At 40.5% G+C, this 15839-nt stretch overlaps 1 protein-coding gene across 1 annotated transcript; it reads left to right on the top strand.

The window, feature by feature from the left end:
- Positions 1 to 9790: 9790 nt before the first annotated feature.
- On the top strand, positions 9791 to 13900 carry LOC132956787 (uncharacterized). The gene is made up of 5 exons (XM_061030416.1): positions 9791 to 10922; positions 11613 to 11735; positions 13344 to 13478; positions 13593 to 13693; positions 13771 to 13900. Exons 1-5 carry the CDS (start codon positions 9915 to 9917, stop codon positions 13898 to 13900), a joined length of 1497 nt encoding a protein of 498 aa, XP_060886399.1. The 5' UTR covers positions 9791 to 9914.
- The last annotated feature ends 1939 nt before the right edge of the window (positions 13901 to 15839 follow it).

Raw genomic sequence — 15839 nt, 5'->3', positions numbered from 1 at the left:
GTTTGCTGCTCTGTGTCTCATAGTGGAAACCGGAAGATCAAATTAATGGGATCTCTCCTGGAGCTTGTGGAAGCTATCAAACACAGCAAAGTCGTGCAGGAAGTCAGACTGCCCAGTAACAACACCTATCAGGTCTGTGGACACTATTTTTACATTACTCATGTCACATCATATCATGCTGCCTGATTCAACCTCATTTCCTAAAAGGTTTTGTCACTTCTCAAACTGGAGCAGCTGTGGTCAGGGTTTTGATCCCCAGCTTCTGCAGCCACATGTCCAATGTGTCCTTGGGCATGACATTTAACCCCAAGTTTCTCCCACTGCTTTGTCAGCAGCGTATAAACGTGTAAGAATTGGATCATTTACTTCTGATGGACTCTTTACTCAGCAGCCTCTACCATCAGCGTGTGAATGTGTAGGTGTGACCTGTGGTGTAAAAGTGCTTTGAGTAGTCAGAAGACTAGAAAACGGCTATACAAGCTCAAGTCCATTTACCATTTAATGTTTAGAAATTAGTCCATGCATTGATTTCAACCAGGTTAGACTGCTGCAATGCTCTGTATGCCGGGCTATCCAAACAATCAATGAGACAACTCCAACTTATTCCAAATTCAGCAGCCAGAGTCCTGACACACACACACAAGCTAATTTGAAAATATGACTCCCGTCCTCAATCTCCATTGGCTCCCCGTGCTATACAGAATCACCTTTAAAATCCTGTTATTAGTCCATAAAGCACTTAAGGGTTCAGCTCCCAAGTATCCGTTTGACTTGTTCACAGACTTCAACCCTACCAGGGCCCTCAGGTCATCAAGTGAAGATCTGTTAGTCGTACCAAGAATTAAATCATTTAGTGTAATTGCTATGTGATGTCTCTGATGTGCATTGGATGTGTGCTTTTTAAAAGTTAGATTTCTGTATCTGTATCATGATTGTTGAAGTACCTGTTTGTTTCTTGAATTCCTGTGTTTATATCATCAGTGTAAAGCACATTGAGCTTCCCTGTAATGGAATGTGCTTTATGTATTTTATTCTATTCAACAGAACATTGCATTAGATGAGTAAACTTGAAGTCACTTAAATGTAGACACATTTTCATGATGTAACATTGCATTGCTCAGTTATCAAGCTTGTCTAGTCACAACATGCAGCACACAGTTTATATATTAAATGAATATCTTTTAACAGGCTCTACAGACTCTCACCTATGACTCGCCTGCAGCTACAAACGCTTACTCAACTTTTTCGAGCACTTTGTCTCTGAAAGTAGCAAATGAAACCTTGCCCTGTTCCACAACAATAACCTACTACCCAGACCCTGAGTTTACAAGCTTCTCTTCTACACTGACAGGGAACAATGTCCGCATCACCATACAGGTAATTTTAGCACAAATGTTATAAACTAGGAAATCGACAGTTTGAAATCCGCTCATGTCTTTGTTTTCGTTTCAGAAAAAGGCAGACAAACTAGGGATGAACATAACAGAGTTGTCTGTGTGGGGCATTCATGAAGAAAACCGACACCCCTGCATCATGGTGGACCAAGAAACCAATGATGAGACTGAGATTGAATTTTTCACCTGTGAGATCCGAAACACTCGCATTGCTACATTTCAGGAGTTAAAGGTAAAACTTTCAGCCATACAACACTAAGCATGACATTATTATGCAAAAATGAAATGCAAATGTTATTGTAGTAAATGTAGTTGTACAGAAGACCTCAGAAGAATATGTGTTGCCTTTATGTTCTTTTCAAATATGTGTGTGATTATTCCTTTATCCCAGATAGCGTTTGGAGACACAATGGTGAACCTTAAATTGGTAACAACGTTGTACATTGTGATGCTGCTACGCCTTGTGCTGATACCTGTCGTTCTAATTGGTAAGTACACAAAGTGTGGGGAAGTGATTTGACCTATGCAGTCACAGGAATGTTTTTTTTTTTTTAATCTAGTTCATGTATGCTTGGTTTTTTGTTCAGCTTTAATAGTGATCATCTGCTGGAGCATACAGAAGAAGTTCACCTAGAAGAATAAGATGGTTGTGGAGGACCTTGAGCTGAGACAAGGTCAGTGTACAACTTTCACAAACAGGATAACTGTAGTCTGCAGAGAAAATGGTTTTATATGAAAATTTTAAAAAATGAGTGTGTGTGGAATATGAAAGAGGTTTACTTAGTGTAGCACACAGTTATTGTTTCCTCTTTTTTTGTAGTTGTCCTTCCAAATCCATCATCATCTGATCACTAGCACCTGTGGGCTGGAAAAAAAGGATCGTACCAAGTTCCTTCTACTCTCTCCTACACTGGAGCAAAGATCATCTGCATGGTGTCAGACACCACTCTACATAATCTTTGTGCATTTACAACTTTTTGTTTCAATTATTAACGTTTAACTTTTTTGCTGGTTGAGTCTTAAGCAGTTATATAATAGCCTTTTAAGACTCTATTCTGCAACAGAACTGTAACTAAGACCTGCCGTCATTACCACTTTTTTATATTTTTAGAATTTAGGGGGGCCTATGCCTTCATTTAGACAGTTGATAAAGTAGGAAATTGGGAGAGAGAGGGAGAGTGGGGAATGAAAATGACAAAGCGTTGAGGGTCAGGATTGAAGCTTGAAAAGGGGTTAAGAAGTTGCATGCTCATGAATCTTATCCATTTCATTTCAGGCAGTCCTTCATCATATGTTTATCAGGCAATTTTATAGCAAAGAAGAGGGATAGGATTTATCAGAAAGATTTACAATCATTCAATTTTTATCATTCAACCATTTTCTTATAGAGCTATGAAGTTTATATACAAACTTAAAATCGCAAAATGCTAACAAAGATTATCTCAGGAGACTTTTCAAAAAGAGCAGGTAACTTAACTTACAGACAGGGACATCTTGCAAGCCAAACATCTTTAAGTTAGAGTGGGGTCAAGGGTTCCTTTCTTGAAAAAAGATGGGAAGAATGATGCCATTTTCTACATTTTGAAACTTTTATAATCAAAGACAAAATTTGTATTGTTTCCCGATGAGTCTGTGGAAACCTCATTAATATCATGGAAAATTCCTCACATGCTAATTGCTAATTTCTTTGTAATGTTCTTTTTCTTCAATAGATCTCTTTAATACTTTAATATTATGTATCATTACGGAATATTATTGAATTGAATAAAGAATTGGTTTTTTTTAATGCCAAGATATGAGAAAAATCCTGTCTGATTTTTTAAAGTAAAAACAAAACAAGTGAGGTCTTCTGTACTAATTCTACATTTTGTTGTGACATACAGTCAAGGATATTAATGTCATGATTTGGTTTTGTATTTGAGTTTCCCTGTTTTATCCCAGTGTTGCTGGTTTTTCCCTTGTGTGTTTCCTAGTTTTGTCTTCAGTGTTTTCTGTTTTATTTTGTCATTTATTATCCTCATGTATCTCTGTGTTCTGGTGTGTTTTGTTAGATTCTTGAGTTCTGTGTGTCTGTTTCATGATTTAGTTTGTCCTCAGTGTTTCTTGTATTCCTGCCTCTGTGTGTTTCCCTGTGTGATTGCCCTGATTGTCCTCACCTGTGTCTTGTTAGTCTCACCTGTGTCTGGTTACCCTGTGTCTATTTAGTCTGTCAGTTCATTGTTGTAAGTTGCCAGTGTTGTTTGTCGTATGTTGGAGTGTCAGTGTTTCTCAGTGCTTCTCAATTTTTGGATTTTCTCAGTTTGGACATTTTGATAGTTGGTTTTAGTTTTTTGCCTTTTTGTTTAAATAAATAATTTTTGGTTTCTGCACTTGGGTCCACCTCCCTTGTTTTACACACCGAACCGTAACAATTAATGCACAATGTTATCGCACATCAAATATAATTTCCCTTTATAGTTGCCCATGCTGATGCTGGAGGGGATCATGAGACATGACGTGCACATGGTTGTAAGTGTGACATATAAAAGCTCATAAAGCTGGCTCTGCACAGGCAAAGTGATGTTGTAGTTTCATCCAATGTTATTTGGCTTCTCTGTTATTTGGTGTTTGGTGTGAAGCAAACTTAAAAAGAAAGTTGAAACAAATTGAGAAGTTGTACGCTAAGCTTTTTTTTCTGTGATGGAAACCACAGAAAGATTCTCCACAGCTTCTCGTCATCCTGTTTCTGGTTTTGTGCAGGAAACTGTTAGATAGCATCTGATGGTGATGGTGAGAGCTCTCACGCTGCAGATTGCCGCAGGAAGCGTGGACTGTGTCACGGAGAAAGGCTCAGTACACACTCAGCAAGGTCTGGCTGCTGTGGCAGGCTCAGGACTTCACCTCCCTGGTACACAACACAGACACACACACACTTACTTTGGTGGGTGAAAGGGACACAGAGATGAGGATGTATTCATACACAGCCGTGGCCAAAGGTTTGGAGAATGACACAAGTATTGGTTTGCTGCTTCAGTGTTTTTAGATCTTTTTGTCAGATGTTACTATGGTATGCTGAAGTATAATTATAAGCATTTCACCATCGTCAAAGGCTTTTATTGACAATTACGTTTATGCAAAGAGTCCATATTTGCAGTGTTGACCCTTCATGCTTCCCCCTGACATGCTGTCAATCATCTTCTGGGCTTCTCACATCCTGACGAATGGCAGCCCATTCTTGCATAATCAATGTCAGAATTTGTGGATTTTTGTTTGTCCACCCGCCTCTTGAGGATTGACCACAAGTTCTCTGTGGGATTGAGTTCATTTTCATGGCAAAGAGGGACTTCGCAATTAATTGCAATTCATCTGATCACTTTTCATAACATTCTGGAGTACATGCAAATTGCCATCATAAAAACTGAGTCAGCAGACTTTGTGAAAATTAATATTTGTGTCATTCTCAAAACTTTTGCCCACTGCTGTACATACTGTATGTGTGATTTTTAACACACCTGGGTGTAGACATGTGTTTACACAGTGCAGTGTGTGGACATGTGTGACACTTTATGTTCAGGCTTCACAAAGAATATCATCTATTTCTTTAACAGGGCAAGATTTGTTTTTGTCTCTTAATACTGCTTTTCTTGTCCACTAAAAGGGGTTAAAGATACATTTGAAGAAGCTGTTTATTTTTAGGACTGAAGGCCACTCTTTCTATATGACTGTCTCTGGAAGTTTACAAGAGATGTGTTGTAGCGTCATCTTCTGATGGGTTTATGCAAACATGTTCTATGCAAATTAAGTGTTCATCAGTCAATAAATCAACATGAATATCCTAAAATCAAAACCAGAGGTAGTTTATGACATTTTAGATGTTTAAAAAGTCTAGGCTGTGTTTTTTTTCTTCAAAATATTAATCGCATGGATTCAACAACATCCAATTTGAGCAATCCCTTGGCAACAGTGACAAAGTTTTTTTTTATTTGAGTGAAATTAGCCTTTAGAAAACCGAATGCATTCATGGACAGCAATCTGCCATATCTGGTTTGGTGACAGGAGCCACGAGTCCCCCAGAGGTCTAAGCTTATAGCAGAACAAGGAGGGGCTGGCAGAACTGATTCAGCTTCCATGTTTTAAACCAGGGATGTCAAAGTTCTATTGGGTCGGGGGCCGGATTTGTTCAAATGAGACCTCAAGTGGGCCGGACTAATTTTGCCAACATCACTATAACTCAACACATGGATATATAGGCTAATGTATGATTGTATAGAAAACTTTAGCATTAACATTAAGCAGAGGGGTTAACTCTGTCATTGCAAACTCCATGTTGGCACATGGAAATATTTAAATATACAACATTACAGAAGAAAACATCAATAATTATGTTTTGTTTGAGATTATTATAATATATTTAAATATTGCTGTTCAAGGTTATAGAAACTTTGACTTAGGTTATTCTACCTGCCCTGGGATCAGTGCATTAGAGAGAGAGAGAGAGAGAGAGAGAAAGAGAGAAAGAGAGAGAGAGAGAGACTTTAGATCTGTGTGTGTCAGGCCACAGCACCGTTTGCACTCGTTAAGGTTCATTACAGATAAAACCTGCTCACATGAATATGTTGTCACAAACAAACAGAGTGTCTTTGATGCAAAGACCGAAGTCACCTTCAGGTATTTTAGTGTTAGGCATTATAAAATTATAACATGTTTCCAAACCAACAGACTTGAATTGATCCTTCAGCGTTGCGCACTGCAGTCTGATCAGCTCTGTGTGGAGTTCACCTTCTTCAACTAAGTAAACTCAGTTAAACGACTTTTGATATGAGTCTGGCAGTCCGTTCTTCTCCGTGTCCGCACTATCGTGATCTAACTCTGTCACTGACTTTTTATGCGCCATGAATCTGTGCCATCTCCATGCGCAATTCGAGGAAGCATTTTAGCGCTGCTCCTCGGTTAAACCAGCGGACCTCTGTATGATCAGGCAGCCTGTGCGTGATATCGTATTTGGATAAGAATGAAATGTTCAGTAATAGTTATATTTTTACGGTCTGATGAAAGCTGGTGATAAAGGTGCAACAGCAGGCTACTGCATTTAGAAGTGATGTCGCGCTGAAACTTTTAGGTGATCAACACAACACGTTCACCTCTTGGTGACCTAAAAATGAACCATATGTAATTAAAATCAGTTAATATTCATTTTAATTTACTGTTTTTACAATAACCAGAGGTAAAACTAGTCGGTCGATGCATCAGGCTAAACGCCGGTGTCCGCAACCTACACTTAGTCTGGATGTGAGGAGACGGTCTGGGCCGTTACGCATGGCGGAGATGATTGTTTTTTATTTGCACGAGCTGCTCATTGTGGCTCACTCCATAGGAAGCTTTGTTATTATTACTCAAACTTTTGTTTTACATCAGTGAAGACAGGAGAAACTGGTAAGAAGTGTGGACAGAGCTGAAGACCGTCAGGATGCGCGCGCAGTGCAGCGGTGTGTCTGTCGTTAAGTCCCGTAGCTCTGATACGACTCTGGCAACTTGTGAGCAAATAAAACTAAATAAATATCGCTCCTTCGATCTCTATTGAAAACCTGCATTCTGTGTCACCTCTCTCAGGTGTTCAGTCTGTTTTCTGATGTGATGTATTACCAGCGTAAAGCAGGAGCAGCTCGTGATACTCCCTGCTGAGAAGATAGTTCAAAGTGCCCCGTTTAATTAATATTCGTATCATGATATCAACCTTTACGTCGCTCATTTTATATAGGTTTTAATACAATACGTATTACAAATATTTAATTTATAAAAAAATCTCAAAATATATTTCAATACATTTCCTCCTTATTCCCAAAACGTCTCGCGGGCCGGATGAAACCTGCTGTCCGGCCGGATACGGCCCGCGGGCCGTATGTCTGACGTCCCTGTTTTAAACCTACCCTACAACACAGAGACGTTGGTTGTCCTCTGTGAAACAAACTTACATATTAATATTATTCCACACAAGACGTGCTTGAAGGCTATGCCTCCCATACTACTTTTGGAGACTTGATGTAAGCCTGGATTCTGCTAGCACAATGTTCTCGGGTAATAGAGTGACATGATTTTTAATAATTAATGATGGGTTTAATCTTTGATTCGGATGTTTCAGATGTGAGAGAGTTTGTAGCGACTTCGGTTGTGAAGCGGAGGGTCGCCCGTTCAAGTCCGGATATGGACAAGGTCTGGAAATTGGTGTGGTAGCTGGAGAAGTGCCAGTTCACTGGAGCACTGCAGAGGTGCCCTTGAGCAAGGCACCAAACCCCCTCCCCACCACCAGCTCCATCATTCTGACATCTCTCCCTTAATGCATGTCCACAGGATCCTGTTTGTGTGCATGTGTGTATATACTTCAGCCTATGTGTGTGTTGCATGACTACAGAGTGTAAAAACTGAAATTTCCCCTTGCAGGGATCAATAAAAGTAAATCTTAAATCTTCATTAGTGCATATAGGATCCTGATTGTATATTTTGGCCAATGTGTGTGTAGCATGTCTCAATAACAGTGTAAAATTAATTTCCCCTCATGGGATTAATTAAGGATTTCTTCTTCGTCTTCTTAATGAATTGCTATTCAGTGCATAAATGTAAGTGGTGAGTGTGGTGGGAGAGGAATAAATATTCTGTAGTTGGGCGTTACATCAACAACTTGCTTCAGACGCAAACCAGTTATGAACTATCAACGCCTCTAAACTTCATGTCAAAAACTGTCTTTAAGCTGTGAGGTAGTCTGGCATTTTTCTTTCAAACTGGCCCCTTACAATCGTACAATCAGGCGAACATGACATGAATATTTGATGATGTGTACTGACTCCCTTGTTGTGAGATGACCAAGTTTGTAAAAAATTAAAGAGGACATATTATCCCCCTTCTCCACCTTTTCAAACAGTCCCCTGTGGTCTAAATGAAACATATGTGCTGTGCTTTGGTCAAAATATAACATGAATCAAGCACCAGAGGAGGTTTGTGACCCTGTATAAACCAGCTCTCTCAGAACACTCTGTTTTGGTGTGTGTGTCTCTTTAAATGCAATGACCCCCCCCCCCCCCCCCCCCCCCCAAGTTTTCCTGGTAGACATCACTCCTTTGCTAGCGAGAATAAAAATGGTGGACCTAAGAAAAAGTTGTTCGAGGCTGGGGGGTGGAGTCCATGAGTGGAGATACCAGGGGAGAGGAGTGTATTTTTTTTTACCAGAATCCCACTGTGACATCACAAGGAGAGCAAATTTGGAACGGAGAATTTTGCAGATTTATGCAGACCACAAACAAAGGACTGGATGGGTTTATTTCACATTTTGTGGGTCAGTAGACACTCAGGTTACCCAAATATATGTCCAAAAACACTGTAGAAGTGAATTTTTCATAATATGTCCCCTTTAAGCAATGTGAAATTTGAACTGCATCAATACTTTAAGTAGTCAAACTTTATATAGTTGGAAAACTAGTCACAGTCTTCCAAGATTATAACCATCTCTGGCATACATTTTAGCACAGAGGAGCAAAAGATTTAAGCTGAAACAGAAACACTTTCATTGGATCTAAGGCTTATCGATGGGATATGACCTCACTGCGCTCTCTGCCCCTCCTCTCTGCCTGGCACTGCCCGGACAGGTCTTCACCTGTGGCTTTAGTGGATACTGCAGTTAGCAGACCATGCTGCTGGAACTGCCGAGTCTTTGCACAAAGTATTTTTAATCTACGCAGCATTACATATCCACGGAATCATTTAGAACTCACGTTGCACCCTTGCACTTTCTGAGCAGAAGCAAACGGAGTGGGGAGGGGGAGCTGTGGAGACAGTCCTGTAGGAGGCGTGATGGGCCAGCTAGCTGTCATTATAATGAAAACAAACAATGGACCGCTGCCCCTGCTATGTGGACCGGTGATGAGCAGTTACATTAAAAAGAGAGTAGATAGGTTTAACTTCGGCTCCGATGGGGCAGGAATCTGTGCCAAGAATCATCTGTGGGTCAGACTCCGGACCAGAGCGGACCCCCACCCCTCCCCCGGTAATCCAGATTAACCAGTCCAGCCCTGATGGTGGCTGACTGCTTTTCTTTCTGGAGAAGAGCTGACACTAGATGTCATCCAAATGTCATCACACAAAACACTATGGGCAATGTTGATTCGCCATAACACAGACCAATCAGAAGTACTCAAATGACACGAAAAGCTGATGAGTGAAGACGATAATGTCCTCACCATGTTTCCCTGATTGATGCTCCTCTGGATAACAAATTAAATCTGGAAGCTGTCATCACCCCCATGATTATTGGGCTGTGCGAACTAGATGAATGAATGCTAAATGCTAAATGATAGCACACATTATATTTACATAAAGCGACATAATTACACTGTCGATTAGATTTCGGTTTCGGCGCCCTCCTACTTTTCGCACTTCTCTTTTTAACTAGGCGCACTGCGCTTTTACGCACGACTCCACTGACTTTCTGTAGCAGTGCAGAGTGTCATGAGGACCGTCAGTGTATGAGCGACAAGCTGCCATCTCTGCACGATGATGATCCTCCTGCCTGCTCTGTTAATTCTTTGGGGAGAAGCGGCTCAGTGCCTGGAGGAGGATGGAAGATTTAACTTAAAGGGAGACCTCCGTCACTTCGCCGTGGCGAATGGCACGGTTTACATCGCTACTGAGGAGATGCTGTACCAACTAAACCACGACCTGACTCTGGTCCGGAGTCTGAGCCAGAGAGGATTCTTGGCACACATTCCTGGCACATCTGAGCTAAAGTTAACCCGATCTTCTGATAAGGGGAACGTTACGTTCAGTGTCAACCTGTTATTGCCGCATGTTGCAGACGAAAATGTGATAGTTTGCGGTGTTATTGATAAGGGGTGCGGTTATTGTGAACTGTTGAACTTCAAGAACATTGCCAATGTGCTGTACTGGGAAGAAATCGAAGTAGGTTCTTTGTGGCGCAGCAGTGCGTCCGTGAGCCTCCTGGTGAGTGTGGAGACTCGGACCCGGGCAGAGACTTACATTCTCACCGCCGTGCAGCAATACAAGAAAGAGCCGACAAAGACAGGCTGCCCACCTTTGTCAGATGCAGTGAACCTTTGGAACACGAATAACAATCAACCAGGACTAATATTTTCTATTAATAGCGAAGACATGGATCCTGCGATCACACGGGAAGACGATGTGGAGTTTGTGGATGGATTTCAGATTAATTCCATCATCTATCTTTTCTCCAATCTGCCCTCAAAAGACAGAAACAACAAAGTCCGTCTCCTTTGGCTTGAAGGCAAAGAAGGCAAATATCAGACTCTGAAGTCGCTCCGGGGCGCAACTCTCAGAGTCTCTGATGGAGAGAAAGGACTCAGACTGATCGCCTCCTCGGTGATCCCGGGCGGTCCGCCGGTGCTCTGGTGCGGCGTGTTCAGTGTGGACGGAGGACAAACCAACACCGAGCTGGTGCTGTTCGACATCAGCCCTGACCTCACCAGAGAGCAAGATATGGACCCGGACTTCTGCTCTGACTGTGGTGATAAGAAAGAGGATGAGGTGCGTCATAATGTACAAAAAGTTTCAATAGAGCATAAGAAGTTGTCTCAACACAGAGCTAGTATTTCCAGGTTTATCACACCACACTGAAACAATCTTCCATTTCAAGTGCAAGCAATCTCACGTCCAGAATCAAAAAGAACCCGCATAATCATTAATTGGAATCCTTATTGAAATAAATGAGCAAGCTCTAAAAAGCTAGAGAAACAAATGCACGGAGGAAAATAAGCTCACTTTGTTGCATCATATTTACTACTAATAATCTTAGGGGAAGTTTCTGCATCTAAAAACATTTTCATAATCAAGTAAAAAGTATTGACAGTTAATTCAAAGTGCAATCTTGTCTGGTTGTCAGTTCTTTTTCGAAAGGAACAAGGCATTGCTGACTTATTTCAAAATGAAAAAAAGAAAAAATTAAACGTGTCAGGAAATTGTCCTGACTGTTTCTGCAGATTCATATCACCCATTTAGATATTAATTCATTTTAGATGAGTCTGAGTAATGTTATATGTCTTTAAAAATATATATATTCATAAAGTATGATTCATAAAGTATGTATATAATAATATAAAATATAGTATAAAATAAAAACAACCCGATGAACGGAAGCTGACATTAATGAGTCGTAATTGGCCGTTATTATAAACACTGTTGTGATATCTGATGAGGTATTTGTTGTCTCTTTTAAAGCCAAAGACACTGAAGCCGAAGAAGGTGATCTTCAAGCAGAACTACATGACTTCTGTGCTGGCGGTGAGACAGAAAAACTGGATGGTTTTCTTCATCGGGACGGGAGATGGGCAGCTCATTAAGGTGAGTGTAAAAAGTGAACATTCACTATCTCAGGAAATTATTTTGAAAGAAGAAGAGTCTGGAAGCCAACATTACTGCAGACTGGGAGAAGTTAAACGACAGCAAAGAGGGCAGAGAGGGGAATCTAGTTCAGTTCAATAATGATGCTTCAATCAATCAAGCTTTGTTTCTATAGCACCTTTCATACAAATCAAACGCAATTCAAAGGGCTTTACAGCAGCTGATGAATGAGGGAAAAACACTAGTGACAAAACATGGTAAAACTTAAAATGGATTTAGAAGTAGAGACTAATGCTCACCAAGAGGAATAATAAAAAAATATGTAAAAAGGTAAAGAGTGAAAAATAAAAATAGTTAAGAAAATAAAAGATTAAAGAAACAAATATAAATAGTGATACGACTAAGAAATAAAACCATTAGCCTACATAAAAGCCAGACTGAGTAGGTATGTTTTTTTAACACTACTTTTAAGTATTGATAGTTCCAGATCCTCTGCAGACCGTCCCAGCGCCTTGTAGCGTAGTGGCTGAAAGCAGTGTCACCTAAAATCTTTGTTTTTCTCTGTGGAATAATTTAAAGAGAAGAGCTGGAGGATCTTTACTTCATAAACTAAAAACATCTCTGAGACGTAGTCCAGTGCAAGGCCATGCAGTGCTTAATAAACTAATACAATCCTTTTTAAAATCACAGGAATTAATTGGAGCTGAATGAATATTCTTTGGTAGACCATAAAGGAGAGCATTACAGTAAAATAAATATAGGAATGAATTCAATACCAAGAAAACTCTTCACCAATGTGTTCAGAAAATCCTTAAGAGCTGCTTAAAGTTGGGTTTTCTTCTGGGTCAGGCCCATAGATACAGCAAATTGGATGGCCAGGTCTGGCTTGGGTCCGGTCAGCCTGGATATTTCGGGCCCAATCGAAGCTCTAATTTGACATTGTGGTGCAGTATTGTTTTCTAACTAGTATTCGAGACATTGATATCAGTGAGCGTGGCTGTTTTCCCACCAAGGACTGGATTTTAAAGATTTTTATTTTTGTGCATTTAATGGAGAGATAGGACAGTGGATAGAGTTGGAAATCAGAGAGAGAGAGTGAGAGAGAGTGGGGAATGACATGCGGGAGAGGAGCCACAGGCGGGATTTGAACCTGGACCGCCCGCTTGGAAGACTACAGCCTCCATACATGGGGCTCGCACACTAACCAATGTACCACCAAGGAGTGGATTTTGTGCAAAAACATGCTTGCAATGGATTCAGAATCCTAAAAAAATCCTAGTTTGACCCCTCACACACTACCTCAGTTTCAATTTTTCACCAATAAGGTTCTGGGTACCCCAACCCTGAGCAGCTCCCACAGATTTTCTGAGCCTCGATGCCAAACAAAAAATAATGTTCTGCTGTAATAAATATTGCGTTGATGTCGCTGGACTTGGAGCCATTTTCTTTTTCTTACACTTTTTCTACACTAAATGCAGGGTTAACTTGAACACTTCATGGTGTCAGAAGTGAAAAAAAATTATCACAGCCGCCGCTAACTGTGGCTGCAAATAACTTTCCAAGTATATCTGTCAGCAGAGCAGCTCAAAGCTACGCGTTTATTTTCAGCTTGCTGTGGACAAGAAGTACCAGACCACATGTTCCAGAGTGCTCTACAAAACCAGTGACGACCGCAAAGTGTTTCAGACATTACATCTAGATCAGGTGGATCTTAAACATGTGTACGTGCCATTTCAAAACCAGGTAGGTTTATTTCTCTTTTGGATTTATTTGTGGTACCTTTTTTTGACATATGCATGCTGTATTATAAAGTGCTGCTAAGTTGCTTTGTGTTGTGTTGTGTTTTCTTTTTAATAGATAAATCGTGTTCCAGTGTCAAAGTGCAGCACTTACAAAACATTGCAGGAGTGTTGGTCTGCGCAGGATCCGTACTGTGTTTGGTGCGGATCTGAAAAAAGGTCAGAGAAACAACATCTGCAGTTGACGTCTTCATGCAAATAAACACTTGTTAAAAACTTAATTTTTCTCCTCCTAGCTGTACGTTTGAAGATGACTGCAAAGACTCAGACTGGCTGTCCATTCCTGATGATTCTCAACAGAAGATGGTTTCATACAAAGTTGCACAGGAAAACACTGGACAGGTGCAGGCTATATACAAGTTTTGAACTATTATCAGTTGTGGCTTTCAGATTTGAAATCTGTCATATTCTGTGGGGCGTTCCTCTGTTTGAGCCAATCACAGTTTGAGGCTCAGAAAACGAACAAAAACTATTTTATTCTCACCGCAATACACATTTTAAACAAGGCTAGATACATTACTTTTTAACGTGCTTTGCACACGTTCTCACACTTTTATCTGTTTAAAGGAAGAATATGCAATTTTTCACACTTAAATGTAGCAGAAATCAAGTATATCCTCTGAAAATAACTCTGAGTGTGACACCCAAGTCCCGCTGGCTGTGATGTTGTCCGAGCCGTATCTACAGCGTGTTTACATGGACGGGATGGCCAGCCAGCTCCTCCCCTCGCGTATAAAAGTTGTTTAATCGAGGGACTAGAGAAAAGAAGAATAACATACTGTACTCACTGCTTATTTGAATGTCATGTAAGCGTTTTTAGGTCATTTCCTGTAAATTTACTTGTGTGTAAGTTGTGAAGTTACTAGCAAAATAAAGAGCCCTAGCATTAGCATGCTAACAACAATGCAGCACGTGTTGTTTTGGTCTCATGCTGGTGCTCAAGGGCGACATCTACTGGATCAAAAAGTTGCATATTCTTCATTTAAGGAACTTTTGGTATGATTGTCTGTGAGTCTTATGGGTGTGAATATTTTTACATTATTTGAGCCTCTAACCAATGGAAATGTTCACTCACTATGTGATGTACAATAAAGTCTTTAATCTTCTCATATGTGGACATTTTTTTAGATGACTCTTATCATCCAGATGCATCTGGCACTGGGCGAGACTGCGCTTTCTACCTTTACCTGTGAAGTCTACAGAGAAGGTTTAAAAATGGAACACACTAGTCAACAGTTCCCACAATGCACCACTCTCCTTCAAGATACCATACTGCCTGCTGGAGGTCAGTTGATTGAATTACTTAAAAACAAGGACTTCCATGAGTTAAAAAATCTCTACCAGTTGACAAATCTGAGTCATCTCTTCTTTCTTTTTTTTTACTGAACAGGACTGCCTCTTGAACTTAAGGTTAGACTTGGGACGACACATCTGTTGGAAAGGCTAATCCTTTTCAACTGCACTGAAATAAGAGGAGCACCAACAACTGTCCTGTAAGGCCTGGCACACACTGAAAGATTTTTAAAATGTGAGCGAGCCTACACATGATTACAAATCATAACAGAGTTAACAGTACAGTTCTGATAGTGTGTGGTGTGCAACGAGACACGTAACTCAGCACACCACACACTGAGCGATTCATTCACCAACAACCAGAGTCTCCACTCTTGAATCAATCATGATGTTCAAGCTAAATGTGGCTAGCTTGGGCGCTGAAAGCCTTGTATCGGTATCGGTATCGTATTGTAGTGGTTTTGACGCAGGCCCTATGCATAGAGGAAAAAGTCCTCAGCACAGCGGCTGTGGGTTTGAATCCGACCTCGGCCCTTTGCTTCATGTCTTCCCCCCCTCTAAGCGCAAAAAAATCTAAAAAAAAACAGATGAGTGCTGCGCTCTTATAAGACTGAACTTGACTCCATAGAGACCTCAGCTGCACATACAGTTTCCCCATACAAATGCATTAAGTCTGAACAAGTATCAGACGTCTGCATTCTCAGACTTTAATTGGAAGTTACAGGAAATAGAACATATTTTTTCTATTTTTGTTCTTTTTTCTTTTAACCTTATACTGTGCTGAGATTAGCTTCTACTATGTCACTGTGATTGTCATGTTATCATCGCTGCAATTGTCCACATGGCTTTTTGTTAGAGCCTTTTATTTGTCTTCAGGTGTTCTAAGTGTATCAAGGCGGGATGTGGCTGGACCCCAAAGGGCTGCTCCTGGGCAGATCAAGGAGTGGGAGATGTAATTATGCATTTTTTCATGTTTATGTTTACAGTTCATATTGCATACTGTATGCTTGTT

The sequence above is a fragment of the Labrus mixtus genome, chromosome 22 (genome assembly GCF_963584025.1).
Source record: "Labrus mixtus chromosome 22, fLabMix1.1, whole genome shotgun sequence".
Lineage (NCBI taxonomy): Eukaryota > Metazoa > Chordata > Actinopteri > Labriformes > Labridae > Labrus > Labrus mixtus.
This window is presented reverse-complemented; position numbering and strand designations above follow the sequence as displayed.